At 43.1% G+C, this 16,191-nt stretch overlaps 2 protein-coding genes across 2 annotated transcripts; both read left to right on the forward strand.

The window, feature by feature from the left end:
• Window positions 1-311: 311 nt before the first annotated feature.
• Window positions 312-839, forward strand: LOC121285587 (polyubiquitin-like). The gene is made up of 2 exons (XM_041202161.1): window positions 312-316; window positions 360-839. Exon 2 carries the CDS (start codon window positions 372-374, stop codon window positions 837-839), a length of 468 nt encoding a protein of 155 aa, XP_041058095.1. The 5' UTR covers window positions 312-316; window positions 360-371.
• A 9,694-nt stretch (window positions 840-10,533) lies between these two features.
• LOC121285584 (polyubiquitin-like) lies at window positions 10,534-13,578 on the forward strand. The gene is made up of 2 exons (XM_041202157.1): window positions 10,534-10,777; window positions 12,341-13,578. Exon 2 carries the CDS (start codon window positions 12,353-12,355, stop codon window positions 12,818-12,820), a length of 468 nt encoding a protein of 155 aa, XP_041058091.1. The 5' UTR covers window positions 10,534-10,777; window positions 12,341-12,352; the 3' UTR covers window positions 12,821-13,578.
• The last annotated feature ends 2,613 nt before the right edge of the window (window positions 13,579-16,191 follow it).

The following is a 16,191-nucleotide window of genomic DNA, read 5'->3' on the forward strand; positions in this document are numbered from 1 at the left end:
CAGTGGCCATTACATGTTATCAGCAAGAGTGCTCTGCCATTGGCTGAGAGATCTTTTGTCAGACACTGAGGGAAAGTTTTCGGAAAACGAAACTTCAGCTCCGATCGCATTTATTTCATAACAGAACAGGGGATTTCCGACAATCAGAAGACAGCGGGGCTGTGACGTTCGGAAACTGTGTCTGAGAATAAGAGGGAGCCGGAGACGCATGCAGACAGAGTTGTTTAACGGAGAGACGCACAGAGCAAGATACAGAGCAGCAGAAGCAAAGAGCTTGATTCACATATTCCATCCAGATCGGAGAATCAGTGCGAAGGTAAACAGAGAGGACGAACTGTGCAGCATCTCCGGCTTAACAGAAATTTGACAAGATGAGACTCCGGGTGAAGTTTATGACCGGTGAGATTATTGAACTTGATATCGACCCTTCCATCCAAGTGTCAGCTCTCAAGAAGATGATATATGAAAGAACCAAGGTGCCCCATTTCCGACAGCGCTTGGTGGTGCAAAATGGAAACACTGAAGAGCTGCAGGACAGCAGGAGGCTGTCTGACTACAATGTCTCTCCCAGTCATGAGGTCATGCTGATTGTCAAGAATGAGGAGCGCATGCAGATATTCCTGAAGAATGACAAGGGGAAAACATCTACATATTATGTTCTTCCCTCTGAGTCTGTTCAGGATTTTAGAGCACGAGTACAACGGCAGGAGGGTGTCCCAGCCAGTCAGCAACGTCTGGTGTGCGAGGGGAAACAACTGGAGGATGGTCGGACACTCGCCGACAACAATATTCAGTCTAAGAGCACCATCTTCCTCCTACTACGTCTACGAGGTGGTTAACTAAGGCAGCACCAATATGGAATGAGTATTAGATATTACACAAAAACTATAATATAAATCTGTTGTTTTTTTCCCACTGATGCAATTTCTGTGAGGTTATGCATCGCGGTTAGTAAGTAAATGATACTTTGTCACTCTTCGATTGCCTTGTTAAGAACAGTGGGGTGTTCATGCACATATTAGTGTCTATTGGGCTTGGCCTAAATGGCCAAGTGGTTATGGTACTGGGTTTGTAACCCCAAGATCAAGAGTTCAAATCTCACAATGGCAAACAATGTAACTTCATCTGAATATGAACAAATGAAAACGTGTTTGTACTCGAAAGAGTTACAAGTTTCTGGTGATGGACTGTGTCAGAGAGCTTTAAAAAGTCAAAAGAGATCATAAAATCGAGTATCAAGAGTTCAAATCTCACAATGGCAAACTATGAAACAATGTAACTTTATCTGAATAGGAACAGATGGAAATGTGTTTGTACTCGAAAGAGTTATTAGTGTCTGTCTACGAAGCAGGCCACTGCCTGCACTCATAGCCCACACGGAATGTGTCAGACAAAACAGTGGAGGGTATCCTTGAAAGAAGGAATGGAAAAATATTTTTATTTTATCCATGAGGCCAAAAATTACTAAACATTTTCCTTTGGGACCTAAATTCAGATTAGACCCAACCTCCCTCAAGCCTGCTGTCTGTGGATATCCTCTATGAAATAGGTTGTGTGAGTGTCAGTGTTAACCTAATGCACGTGCGCTCACCGCATGAGGATTATTCTTTTCGGTTCCATTGCCACTCGGGTGTGGCACAAGGTGGTTGAAATGGTATGAGAAATGGAGAAATGGGATGCTTTTTGTGATGCAGTGAAATTTGCCCAAAATAACTGTATATAATGAACAATTATATTAAATATTCTGCAAGTATTGCTTTAGCCTTACTTTATGTGAGTAGATGTGTATGTCCAACATATAAATGCTTTAGTCAGAGTGCTTAGTCTTCTATAATAACAGAATCTATGTGTCTGCGCTGTTCATTTTATTGAAATGTGCAATGTTACTTGAAAATAAAGTTGTTTCTTTGGATAGAAATCTAAATGCTGTTGTGTTGTTTCTGCCTTGTGAAAATTTGTAAGTGTGAATTGTCTGTGAATCTATGTATGTTACATCAGGGATCAAAATCTGAAACCATTTTCATTTGATTTAACCGAACCAAGAGTTTTAAGGAAATAACACTGACTGATACGCTGAGGACTCATTAGGGACCAGATTGAGATTAGCCTCAGTGCATTGAGGCAGCTGCTGACAATGTCAAGGAACCTAATCAAAAGACTTCAAACACAAAGAGCATAGAATTCATTTTAGTCGTGCCATATACCATTTGGTTGTGGCTGTTTCCTGTACGGAGTTCTATTCGTAAAAGAGCACACCCAGGGTTTCCCCTAGATGTGAACTGTGAATCGACATTGCCCTGTTGTCACCCACTCCAACTACTGATGTGACACCAGGGATATCGAATTTGGTTCACTCAGGCCCAGACAACATATTCATACAGCAGCCTGCCAACATCATGTGCAGACGTACAAGATGGGTCTAGCACTCGCATTCTTTGAAGGGCCAAGCACCCAAGTTTCAGGTAAGCTAACATGAGGAACTTCTGCATTCGTAAAGTGTCTGGATGTACTCTGGAGTGTTTCTGGGATTCTTGGATTTTCCAGAGTATTGTTGTATTCTGGCAGGGAAGATTGAGGAGTTGGTGCCCTGTCCACACAAAGGCTGCAACAGGTTTGGAGACTGCAGTGCCAGTTATAGCAAATACTGTTTAAATTTACAAATGAAAGGATTACCCATTCTCCATGTTAATAGAATTAAGAAAAGACAAAGAGAATACTAAGTTAATAGATGGAGTCAGAGTAAGGGAGCAAGTAATGAAGTCTAAATCAGGGTTACACTGCACGTATGTGAATACACGACGAATAGTTAATAAAGTTGGGGAGTTACAGGCACAGATTGTCTTGTGGGATTATGATGTTGTGGCGATAATGGAGACCTGATTTAAGGAAGGCCAGATCTGGGTGTTAAATATTCCTGATTAGAAGGTGTTCAGAAAAGATAGGAAAGAGAACAAAGGAGGAGAATTTTTTGTTAATGAGAGTATTGCAGTACTGGAGAAAGAGGATGTGTCAGAGGAATCAAGGACAGAATCGATTTGGTTAGAGCTAAGGAATAAGAAAGGTGCAATTACATTGCTCGGAGTAATATACACACCACCAGCTAGTGGGAAGGATATAGAGGAACAAATTTGCAAGGAAATTACAGAGAGGTGTAAACATCATAGAGTAGTTATAACAGGGGACTTTAATTACCCGTATATTGACTGGGATAGTGGTAGTGTAACGGAGAGTGAGGGACAAGTGTTCCTAGATTGAGTTCAGGAGAATTTCCTACAGCAGTAAGTGTCCAGTCCAACAAGAAAGGAGGCACTGCTAGACCTCGTTCTTGGGAATGAGGTGGGCCAAGTAGATCAAGTGACAGTGGGGGAACATTTAAGGAACAGTGATCATTGTATCATAAGGTTTAGGATGACGGTGGAAAATGACATTGGTCAAACCAGAGTAAGAATAATCAACTGACAGAGAATGGACTTCAATGAGGCAAGAACGGAGCTGGACCAGATAGACTGGAACCAAAGGTTGGTGGGAAAAACAGGAGCTGAAAAATGGGCTACCTTCTAAGAGGAGATGGTTTGGGCACAGTCAAGGCATGTTTCCTCAAAATGGAAGGGTAGGACAAACAAATCCAGAGCTCCCTGGATGACAAAGGAAATAGAAATTAAGTTAAAGAAGAAAAAGTGTGATTACGACAGGTGTCAGGTAGCAAATACAACTGAAAACCAAACTGAATACAGAAGGTTCAGAAGGGACGTGAAAAATCAAGTATGAAAAGCAAAGAGGGATTATGAAAAAAGACTGGCAGCTAACGTAAAAGGAAATCCCAAAGTATTCTATAAGCACACCAATAGTAAAAGGGTGGTAAAAGGAGGAGTAGGGCCAATTAGGGATCAAAAAGGGGATTTACACATAGAGGCAAGAGGCATGGCTGTGGTGTTAAATGAATACTTTGCATCTGTCTTTACCTACAAGGCAGATGCTGCCCAGGCCATGGTGACAGAGGAGGAAACTTAGTCACTAGAAGGGTTTAAAATTGATAAGGAGGAGGTATTGGATAAGCTGTCGGTACTTAAAATTGATAAGGCACCAGGAATGGTTCCAGGGATGAGACACTTCAGTTATGGGGAAAGATTGGAGAAGTTGGGACTGTTTTCCTTGGAGAGGAGAAGGCTGAGAGGAGATTTGATAGAAGTTGGCAAGATCATGAGGGGTCTGGACAGAGTAGATGGGTAGAATTTGTTCCCTCTTGTTAACGGATCGAGAATCAGAGGGCACAGTTTTATAGTGTTTTGCAAAAGAAGCAAATGTGAGGTGAGAATAAATTACTTCACACAGCGAATGCACTGCCTGGAAGTGTGGTGGAGGCAGGTTTGATTAAGGCATTCAAGAGTGTATTAGATGATTATTTCAATAGACACAATGTGCAGGGTTACAGGGAAAAGGCAGGAGATTGGCACTAAGTTAAAATGCTCAGAGAGCCGGTGCAGACACGGTGGGCCAAATGGCCTCCTTCTGCATCGTAATAATTCTGTGATTCTGTGCCAGTGCCCTGGGTCTGCAACATGAGATAGAGATGGAGTAGTGGCTGTGGAGAAGGCAAGCTCTGCACCATAAACTCTACCAACTTGGTGGCAGACCCCTCCATGTTCCCTGACAGTGATAGGAAGGCTACGGAGCAGGCCAGCCAATGCACCCAGTACCTCAGTGTGCATGCCCCTTAGTATTCTCCTGTATGCTGTCCCATCGAGATCCTCACCAAAGTCCACTGCAGTAACACTTGTCTGTGACCAAACCCTCCAGTAAGCTGACAAACAAACCATCCTTTGCCCCTGGCCTGTTTGCAGCCCACTCATACCTGGTGACTCACAGCATGCTGATCTAAATCTGTAGTGGCCTCTAAAAGGTGTGCATAGTGGCAGTATCTGAGCAACAGATTAAGGGGATAGGGCCGCTTCATCAGTGCTGTGGCTGCTGCTCTCTCTCTTCCTCCTTGGGTTGCTCTGCCTGTGTAGGTGGGCAGTTCTAGAGTATCAGAAATCACAAAATCAGAAGTGAAAGGTTAGGTGAAGAAGAGGCAAGGGTGGGAAGCAAATGGTCCATGGTTACACCATCTACAGTTTGCATATCGTGCCAGATAGCAGGATGGGGCTGATGAGAAGGGGCAGAAGCAGGAAATTATCACCATCTTCAAAAATCACAGTGCACTGGGTCACCGGGGTTCTCTTGTTGCCGGTGCCAGGATATACAGAACCATTTCACTTCAACCTTGGTTGGTCATTGGTCAAAAGCATGTTCTGCTAACCTGAAAGATTCTTCTGAAGAGTGAAACTAATATGAGTACACTGATGAGTACACAGCTCCAAGCTCATCTCTCATTTGGTACTAATTCACCTCCTGACTCACAGGGACCATAAGATGGCTGATGGGGCAATTCCAAAAATGTTTCACTGTACAGGATGGGCCATGCCAAATACTCCCCATATAATGATCACCTGCCTTCTTCATTTTAAAATAACTTTTACAGTTAATTCCTATTAACCTTAAAGTGTTCTTGGAGAATTGTATGTGTTTAGCATTGGAATGCTTTAATCTGGGTGCTTAGTGTTTGACAAGGGCAAAGGATATCAGGCCTGCACGTTGTATCTGCCAAAATACCTAATGTGATTTGAAAGCAAAGCTGTTTAATTTAACAAAAATTGGAATGTGTGTTTTTATGTGTCTGAATTGTCTGTAGCATTCCATCCGGGATCCATATTTAAACGCAGCTTATGATGATTTACCCTAACAAGTGTTGATGGGTGAATCACCTCTGAATGAGACAACTATGAACAATATTGAAGAATCACACCAGCCCAGATCACTGGCCCATAATTTCCACAGTTTAATTATATTGTACCGGTTGATCTTCTGTGGCCTTTCACATGATATGTTAGAGAATTTGGGCAGGATTTTTAGGCCCTGATGGTCTCAGGAACAGAGGCAGCCAGCGAGCTGATGAACAAATTGTACCAAAACATTCAGTCTGCACATGCTCAGACTGGACAATCTAAATGGTTCTCACAGCATCACAGCTTTGGGTAAAGATATCAAATACTCAGTTTTTTGTGAGAATGATAAAGATTTATAACACAAAACTACTGGCGAATCATGTCTGCATTGATTCTTTATTGAGCTATCAACTAAGAATATTAATTATGGTAAATGGGATTAGGTGGGTAGGTCTGGCATTTCTCCCATGTTGGTGCAGTCTCGATGGGCCAAAGGGCCTCTTCTGCACTGTGTGATTTCATGATTCTGTGACTAAGGCAGCAATTTATACAAAAATTAAGTTCACACTGGTCACATTTAATAATTAAGAAAAATTTGCTTTTCTAATTACCTTTATTTCAACCGTCTGTTTGGAATACTAGAAATTTCCAAGAGACTACTTGCTTATTCAAACACCTGTCCCGATGCGCTTACTTGAGAAAAGGGAATTACTGAGGTGGAAGGTTATCAGTCGGTGATTCACGGAGCACCAGGGAGCAGACAGAGTTGGGAGGAAATTACAGGGAAACAATTCTCTCTCACTGGAGGGGACAGAAACCTCTTCCTTGGTGAAGGAAACAAACACAAAGATATCAGGGTACACGGTTTAACAGATCAATGTTTCGTGAGCATACATCTCATGCAGCCATTGGAGACACTGTTTTCCCATGCAGTGCTAAAGGTGAATCATGAGAAACCACACCCACATTGCAATGCAATGCTGGAGGTGTGGCATAACGTCAGGGATACCCTGGTGACTGAGACATTCCAGAATCTCAATGCAGCCAAAGGATTCAACAAGAGGCTCTCAGAGCAGTTGTGTTTTTTTTGGAGTGGTGCCAATGACTGCTTCATAAATGGCCAGAAGAGCTGGTTAACTCAGGGTTTTGTTGCTTTCACAAAGTGACGTGACAGCATGGGGAGGAAATGGGTAATTTACAGATAAATATCAATATACCAATCACTCAAAACTGTATTCGTAAAGGTTAAAAAAATAAGCTAAGTGGATTAAATGCATAAATGTTAATTCATGAAATAAATAAAACTGGATTTAGATAGTGGTGGCATTGCAGGTGCTTTGCCACAACAGCAGCATGTGGCAGTTTGTGGACAGCATTGTGATTACAGACAACCACATCCACAGTAAGTGTCTGAATCTCAAGGAAGTTCAACTTCCGAGTTGTTGAGCTTGAATCCGAAATGCAGGCATTGTGGGGCATTAGGGAGAAAGACTGTTAGCTGGACACTTTATCCAAGAGGCAGTCACACTCCTTAGGTTACGCAGTGCCGCATAGTGTGTAATTAGTGGTCAGGGACAGGAGGGTATGACTGCGGGACAGGTCAGTAAGGAGACACAAAGCGGATAAGAAAATAGGAACATAGACAGCATAGCACAATCGTGCAGTGCAGGGGACCTCAGCCATTGTCCTTATCTAACAGGCATGGGCTTCCTGCTATCTGTCTGAATGACAAAAAAATCTGGTGTTGAGAAAACTGACCACAGCACCATGATACATGAGGCCATTTACATTGAGTGTTGGCTGTGGGGAAGGAACGTGTTCATGGCAGAGGACAATATAATCTGGGGGATGGATACTGTTCTCTGGAGCCACACACAGGAGTCCCTAAGATTGTGTTCCCTATCTAGTGCCACAATTAGGGGCCTCTCCTTGTGGCTGGTTGCTGACACTGATCTAGAAAACATTTTTGACTGCATTCTATAACCTTATCCTCCACATTACTACAGCAGGTTTATTTCATCCAGTCGCTATGAAGATTAAAGTCTGCAGATTTATTCTAATAGTATCCTGAAAAAAGTGCTAGAGAAATTCATGGGACTATAAGGTAACAGATTCCCTGGACCCATCGCCGCCTTCCTAGGGTTTAAAAGATCTGGCTACAGAGATAGTGGGCGCACTGGGTCTTGCAGGATTCCATAGATACTCAAACTGTCCTCACGGATTGGAAGGATCAAACATAATCCCACTATTCAAGAAACGAAGGGAGAAAGAAACAGGGAGGAGTATAGGCCAGTTAGCCTGACACCAACAGTAAGGAACGTGCAACAATTTATTGTTAGGGACATGATAATAGGGCACTTAGAAATTCATAACTTGATTGGTCAAAGTCAACATGGATCTATGAAAGGGAATTGTGTTCTACACACCTGTTAAAGTGTGTTGAGGTTCTGAGTAGCAGGGTGTTTGAGGGGGAACCAGTGGATTTATTTTAATTGGAATTTCCAAAGGCATTCAATAAGCTGCCGCCCAAGAGTTTATTTCAGAAGATTGGGGCTCATGGGATTGGGGGTAATATATTACATGAACTGAGAATCGGTTAATGGTCAGAAAACATAGAGTCGCAATAAACGGGCCATTTTCTTGTTGGCAGGATGTAACTAGCCTGGTGCTGCATGGATCAGTGCTCGCGCCTGTTTGATGGTCATGAAGTGTTTGGAGCCACCTTACTTCTTGGCATCTTCATCCTGATTGGCCTCCAACACCTTTCTCCTCTTCACCTTCCCAATCTCTGATCTGTTAAGAACTGCCACTGGTAAACTGGTGCTGATTTTCAGGGATGGAAAACTGGTGCAAAGAAAGGAAAATATGGGGACCCCACTCCCTTGTTTCATTTAATTGCAAGAGTTAATTTGCTTCCAGAATGTGGAACAAGGTCAGGGCAAGGTCATGGGAAGGGGAATACAGCAGCCATTTTTAGGGTGCACTTGTGGTAGAGAGCCTCTCCAGCTCAGTTACATGCTACATCAGACTAAGATGATTATCTCAGCCAAAATGTCTAATTTAATTTTTAAGAGGAGAACTGATTCCACTGCCCCTTTGGGTTAGCTCTAGATCTGTAATTCAATCTGCAAGCACTCTCACAATCAGTTCACAATAGAAGCAACCTTTCATTTGATGAGCTTTTTACAATATTGGTGCACTGTCAAATCAAACAAGTACATCAGAAGGAGTAGAGGTTTAGTCCTTGAACCGGCTCTGCCATACAAATCAGGGCTGATCAATCTCACCTTCACCTTCCCTCACTCTCCCCAAATCTCACATAAACCAACTCAACTCAGGTAGCCGCCCAGGAAATACTGTGCTGTATTAGAGTTGTAGTTTCATGTGGTTATACAGCACAGAAACAGGCCCTTCGGCCCTACTAGTCTCTGCCAGCCATCAAGCACTCAGCTATCATTGCTCAGGACACAGGACATTGTGTGGCCAAATTCAGTTTTTGTTACATCTCCTCAATCTCTACAAAATCTAGAATTATATAATTTACATCACTGGTGACAATGTGGGGATGCCATCGTGCCATACCAGCCACTTCCCTGTTTCCTTATAGTTGAGGTGTCACAGGAAGTGCTTTTGATCATAGCGTCTGAGTTAGAATGAGCCCATCGTGTCTGTTCTGGCCATCAAGCACCTAACTTTTCCCATCGCATTTACCAGCACATGGCCAGTAGCCCTGTATGCTATGGCATTTCAAGTGCCCATCTAAATACTTCTTAAATGTTGTGAGGGTTCCCACCTCTACCACCCCCTCAGGCAGTGTGTTCCAGATTCCAACCACTCTCTGGAGGAAAAAGGTTTTCCTCAGATCCCCTCTAAACATCCTGCCCCTTACCTTAAATCTATGCCCCGTGGTTATTGACACCCCTGCTAAGGGGGAAAGTTTCTTCCTATCCACCCCACCAATGCCCCTCATAATTTTGGATACCTCTATCAGGTCCCCCCTCAGTCTTGTCTACTCTAAGGAAAACAAAACTAGCCTATCCAAGTCTCTCTTCACAGCTGAGATGCTCCAGCCCAGGCAACATCATGGTGGATCTCCTCCGTACCCTCTCCAGTGGAATCACATCCTTCCTATGGTGTGGCGACCAGAACCGCACACACGAATTCAGCTGTGGCCTAACTAGCATTTTATACAGCTCCAACATAACCTCCCTGATCTTATATTCCATGCCTCGGCTAACAAGGGAAAGCATCCCATATGCCTTCTTAACCACCTTATATGCTGTGCTGCTGCCTTCTGGGATGTATGGACATGTACACCAAGGTCCCTCTGATCCTCTGTACTTCCTAGGGTCCTCCCACTCATTGTGGATTCCCTTGCTGTGTTAGTCCTCCCAAAATGCATCACCTCACACTTCTAAAAATAAAGATCGTTTTACAAAGAAAACATTGGGTCCAGATGAAATTTCTAAGAGTAACAGCTGTTCAAACGGCCCAGGGCAACATAGCATCGAATCCTCCTGGCTCACTTCTCAGCTGATGATGAAGTAACATTGTGTTACTGAAGGAAATGGAAACCGAAACAGATCAGTGGCCATTACCGGTTATCAGCAAGAGTGCTCTGCTGCTGGCTGAGAGATCATTTATCAGACATAGCAGGGGGGCGGGGCGCGGGGATGTTTTCGGAAAGCGAAACTTCAGCTCCGATCGCATTCATTTCATAACAGAACAGGGGATTTCCGACAATCAGAGGACAGCGGGGCTGTGACGTTCATAAACTGGGTCTGAGAATAAAAGGAGGAGGGAGCCGGAGACGTACGCAGACAGAGTTGTTTAACGGTGAGACTCACAGAGTAAGATACAGAGCAGCAGAAGCAAAGAGCTTGATTCACATATTCCATCCAGATCTGAGAGTCGGTGCGAAGGTAAACAGAGAGGACGAACTGCGCAGAAAAAGTGCATCAGAAAATATTCAGCAGCTGAACTTTCCTCGACCTGTGCTTCCAGCAAGGACTGTGAGTTCATTCTACTTTTCAGGGGCAATTTCAATATTCTGTTTCCGGTGTGTAAATTGCATTGTTCTGAATCTCAGATGTAATTTCTGATAAATTATTATTACTAAAATCCGGTGAGAATGGAAAGAAAATCATTTAAAAACTCAAGCCTGTTGGAGACACAGATCTAATGTTTATGTGACACCTGTTCTCAGTTATTCTAACGGGGGTGTTCAAATATTCGAAATAATACATTAACCATTCATTAGCCAAGATTACAAGGGTCATTGCTTTTTTTAAAAAAGCAATACAGTAAGATACGTCTGAGGGTGAATTTATGTTGGGAGCTCGAATGGGTCATATTGAATCTCACAGTCAATTTAAGATAAAATAATATCCTCTCAATGTGGCGACAGTGCAAGAGAATATAACCAAAGTTAAACAGTGAGACAGATGTGAGTGAGAGAAATCATTCCTTTATTCCCAGGGCAGAAGTAGGTTTTGGGCAGCCTGACAAATCTAATTTCATCATGAGTGCAGTATCTAAAACGAACGAAGTTATGATGGAATTCTGCACAACGGAGAACAGTTTCATCGTTCATGGTTTAGAGAACTCTCCTATTGGCTGTTGAAATGTTCAGCGCTCCCCACAGGTGAAGCCCGTTCATTCACAGCTCATGTCACTCTTGTGGCAAAAACCGAATATTGCAACTGTGTACGCAGCAGATACCCGATAGCTTCAATACTCGAACATAATAAATTCAGAATATAAGTTGCACAAATATTTCTAACTCAGTCTCTGCCTCAGTCAAACTGTAAAACAGATATGACATCGAAATGTTGCAGATTTGGGAAATGGGTGAGAGACGGAAAATGGCCTTGTGAGGAGTGGGATCATCTTTATTTCATTCAGTTCCCACAAAGTATTTACACCTGAAATGTTAACTCACCTCATTTTGGGTTCTCCTAGGACCACCACTGAGTTCCACACCTCTTTACAACTTGGTCCAAAGGTGACAAAACAGATAAATTCTAGAAGTGAGAGTGACTGCCCTGAACATCAAAGTTGTATTTGAGCAAGTGAGGCATCTTGTGGGACCTATACCACATACACACTGCGGCGGTTTAAGAAGGCAGCTCACCACCACCTTCACAACGGCAATTAATTTCAGGGAATAAACGCTAGCCTTGGCAGCGATGCTGAAATCTAATGTACAAAAAAAAAAGAAAATCAAAATTAAAACAGAAAATGCTGGTAAAACTCAGCAGGTTTGGCAGCGTCTGTGGATTGAGAAACAGAGTTAATGTTTCAAGTCCAAAAAGATCTCATCTGTCCAGAGATGCTGGCTGCTCGGTATTTGCAGCAGTCCATGGCTTTGTGTGCAGCATTGCTCCGATTGGGAATAAAATACTGAAAGGAGTTTGACTGAGTTGGGAGTACAGTAGGTGCAGATTACACAATGCATTAGTTACCTAGATTCTATGAGCGTCTGGTCAACGCATTGCATGTTCAAAATAGTATAATGTGACTGATACAAAATACACAGCATCTCCGTCATTGATATCCTGTTCATTTCTTAACAGAAATTTGACAAGATGAGACTCCAGGTGAAGTTTATGACCGGTGAGATTATTGAACTTGATATCGATCCTTCCATCCAAGTGTCAGCTCTCAAGAAGATGATATATGAAAGAACCAAGGTGCCCCATTTCCGACAGCGCCTGGTGGTGCAAAATGGAAACACTGAAGTTCTGCAGGACAGCAGGAGGCTGTCTGACTACAATGTCTCTCCCAGTCATGAGGTCATGCTGATTGTCAAGAATGAGGAGCGCATGCAGATATTCCTGAAGAATGACAAGGGAAAAATATCTACATATGACGTTCTTCCCTCTGAGTCTGTTCAGGATTTTAGAGCACGAGTGCAACGGCAGGAGGGTGTCCCAGCCCATCAGCAACGTCTGGTGTGCGAGGGGAAACAACTGGAGGATGGCCGAACACTCGCCGACTACAATATTCAGTCTGAGAGCACCATCTTCCTCGTGCTACGTCTACGAGGTGGTTAGCTAAGGCAGCACCAATATGGAATGAGTGTTAGATATTACACAGTAACTATAATATAAATCTGTTGTTTTTTTCCCACTGATGCAATTTCTATGAGGTTATGCATTGCGGTTAGTAAGTAAATGATACTTTGTCACTCTTCGATTGCCTTGTTAAGAACAGTGGGTTGTACAAGCACATATTAGTGTCTGTCTACGAAGCAGGCCATTGCCTGCACTCATAGCCCACACGGATTGTGTCAGACAAAGCAGTGGAGGGTATCCTTGAAAGAAGGAATGGAAAAATATTTTTATTTTATACATGAGGCCAAAAATTACTAAACATTTTCCTTTGGGACCTAAATTCAGATTAGACCCAACCTCCCGCAAGCCTGCTGAGTGTGGATATCCTCTATGAAATAGATTGTGTGAGTGTCAGTGTTAACCTAATGCACGTGCGCTCACCGCATGATGATTATTCTTTTCGGTTCCATTGCCACTCGGGTGTGGCACAAGGTGGTTGGTATGAGGAGAAATGGGACGCTTTTTGTGATGCACTGAAATTTGCCCGAAATAACTGTATATAATGAACAATTATATTAAATATTCTGCAAGTATTGCTTTAGCCTTACTTTATGTGAGTAGATGCGTACATGTCCAAAATATGTGCTTTAGTCAGAGTGCTTAGTCTTCTGTAATAACAGAATCTATGTGTCTGCGCTGTTCATTTTATTGAAATGTGCTACGTTACTTGAAAATAAAGTTGTTTCTTTGGATACAAATCTAAATGCTGTTGTGTTGTTTCTGCCTTGTGAAAATTTGTAAGTGTGAATTGTCTGTGAATCTATGTATGTTACATCAGGGATCAAAATCTGAAACCATTTTCATTTGATTTAACCAAACCAAGAGTTTTAAGGAAATAACACTCTCTGATACACTGAGGACTCATTTGGGACAAAATTGAGATTAGCCTCCGTGCATTGAGGCAGCTGCTGACAATGTCAAGAAACCTAATCAAGAGACTTCATACACAAAGAGCATATAATTCATTTTAGTCGTGCCATATACCATTTGGCTGTGGCTGTTTCCTGTACGGAGTTCTATTCATAAGAGAGCACATCCAGGGTTTCCCCTACATGTGAGCTGTGAATCGACGTTGCCCTGTTGTCACCCACTCCAACTACTGATGTGACACCAGGGATATCGAATTTGGTTCATTCAGGCCCAGACAACATATTCATACAGCAACCTGCAAGCATCAGGTGCAGAGGTACAAGATGGGTCTAGCACCAGCATTCTTTGATGGGCCAAGCACCCAAATTGCAGGTAAGCTAACATGAGGAACTTGATCCTTGGATTTTCCAGGGTGTTGTTGTATTCTGACAGGGAAGATGGAGGAGTCGATGCCCTGTCCACACAAAGGCTGCATCAGGTATGGGGACAGCAGTGCCAGTGCCCCTGGGTCTGCAACATGAGATAGAGATGGAGTAGTGGCTGTGGAGAGGGCAAGCTCTGCACCATAAACCCTACCAACTTAGTGGCAGAACCCTCCATGTTCCCTGACAGTGATAGGAAGGCTGTGGAGTAGGCCAGCCAATGCACCCAGTACCTCAGTGTGCATGCCCTTAGTATTCTCCTGCATGCTGTCCCATCGAGATCCTCACCAAAGTCCACTGCAGTAACACTTGTCTGTGACCTCACCCTCCAGTAATCTGACAAACAAACCATCCTTTGCCCCTGGCCTGTTTGCAGCTCACTCATATCTGGTGACTCACAGCATGCTGATCTAAATCCGTAGTGGCCTCTAATAGTTGCGCACAGTGGCAGTATCTGAGCACCAGATTAAGAGGATAGGATCGCTTCATCAATGCTGTGGCTGCTGCTCTCTCTCTTCCTCCTTGGGCTGTTGTGCCTGTGTAGGTGGGCAGTTCTAGGGTATCAGAAATCACAAAATCAGAAGTGGAAGGTTAGGTGAAGAAGGGGCAAAGGTGGGAAGCAAAAGGTCCATGGTTACACCATCAACAGTTTGTATATCATGCCAGATAGCAGGATGGGGGTGATGAGAAGGGGCAGAAGCAGGAAATTATCATCATCTTCAAAGTCTCAGTGCCCTGGGTCACTGGGGTTCTCTTGTTGCCAGTGCCAGGATTTACAGAAACATTTCACTTCAACCCTGGCTGATCATTGGTCAAAAGCATGTTCTGCTAACCTGAAAGATTCTTCTGAAGGTTGAAACTAATTTGGTTGAGTTCCTAATGAGTACACAGCTCCAAGGTCATCTCTGATTCGGTACTAATTCACCTTCTGACTCACAGGGACCATAAGATGGCTGATGGGGCAATTCCAAAATTGTTTCACTGTATAGGAAGGGGCCATGCCAAATATTCTCCATATAAAGATCAACAATGATCACCTGCCTTCTTCATTTTAAACTAACTTTTACAGGCAATTCCTTTTAGCCTTAAAGTGTCCTTGGAGAATTGTATGTGTTAAGCATTGGAATGCTTTAATCTGGGTGCTTAGTGTTTTACAAGGGCAAAGGATATCAGGCCTGCACGTTGTATCTGGCAAAATATTCAACGTGATTTGAAATTAAATCTGTTTATGTGAATAAAAATTGGAATGTGTGTTTCTATCTGTCTGAATTGTCTGTGGCTTTCCCTGCATTACATCCGGGATCCATATTTAAACCCAGGCTATGATGATTTACCCTAACAAGTGTTGATGGGAGAATCAGCTATGAATGAGACACCTATGGACAATATTGAAGAATCACACCCACCCAGATCACTGGCCCATAATTTCCACAGTTTAATTATATTAATTATATTGTGCCAGTTGATTTTCTGTGGCCTTTCACATGATATGTTAGAGAATCCAGGCAGGATTTTTAGGCCCTGATTGGATCAGGAACAGAGGCAGCCAGCGAGCCAAGGAACAAATTGTACCAAAGCATTCAGTCTGCACATGCTCAGACTGGACAATCTAAATGGTTCTCACAGCAGCACAACTTTGGGCAAAAATATCAAATACTCAGGTTTTCGTGAGAACGATAAATGTTTACAACACAGAACTATTGGTTAATCATGTCTGCATTGATTCTTTACTGAGCTATCGGGACAGAAAATGTTTAGCGGACATGGGAGCATCTCATACATTTATTTATTGTAAGACTCAGTTTAACAGCCCTTGGTCAAGTGGGCCACCTTACACCCTAGGGGAGGGGATGGTTCAATGAGAACCATGTCGGAATATTCAGATCAGGTTGGATGAAGGCCCACAATGTTCTGGTTGGAATTGAGGGGAAGTGGCATGTGACTTACAGTCCACAATCATCCAGGATAGTGAATTGCACTATTAAAGCAGCACTGAGGAAAGAGTTAATGGCCCAAGGG

The sequence above is a fragment of the Carcharodon carcharias genome, chromosome 13, assembly GCF_017639515.1.
Source record: "Carcharodon carcharias isolate sCarCar2 chromosome 13, sCarCar2.pri, whole genome shotgun sequence".
Lineage (NCBI taxonomy): Eukaryota > Metazoa > Chordata > Chondrichthyes > Lamniformes > Lamnidae > Carcharodon > Carcharodon carcharias.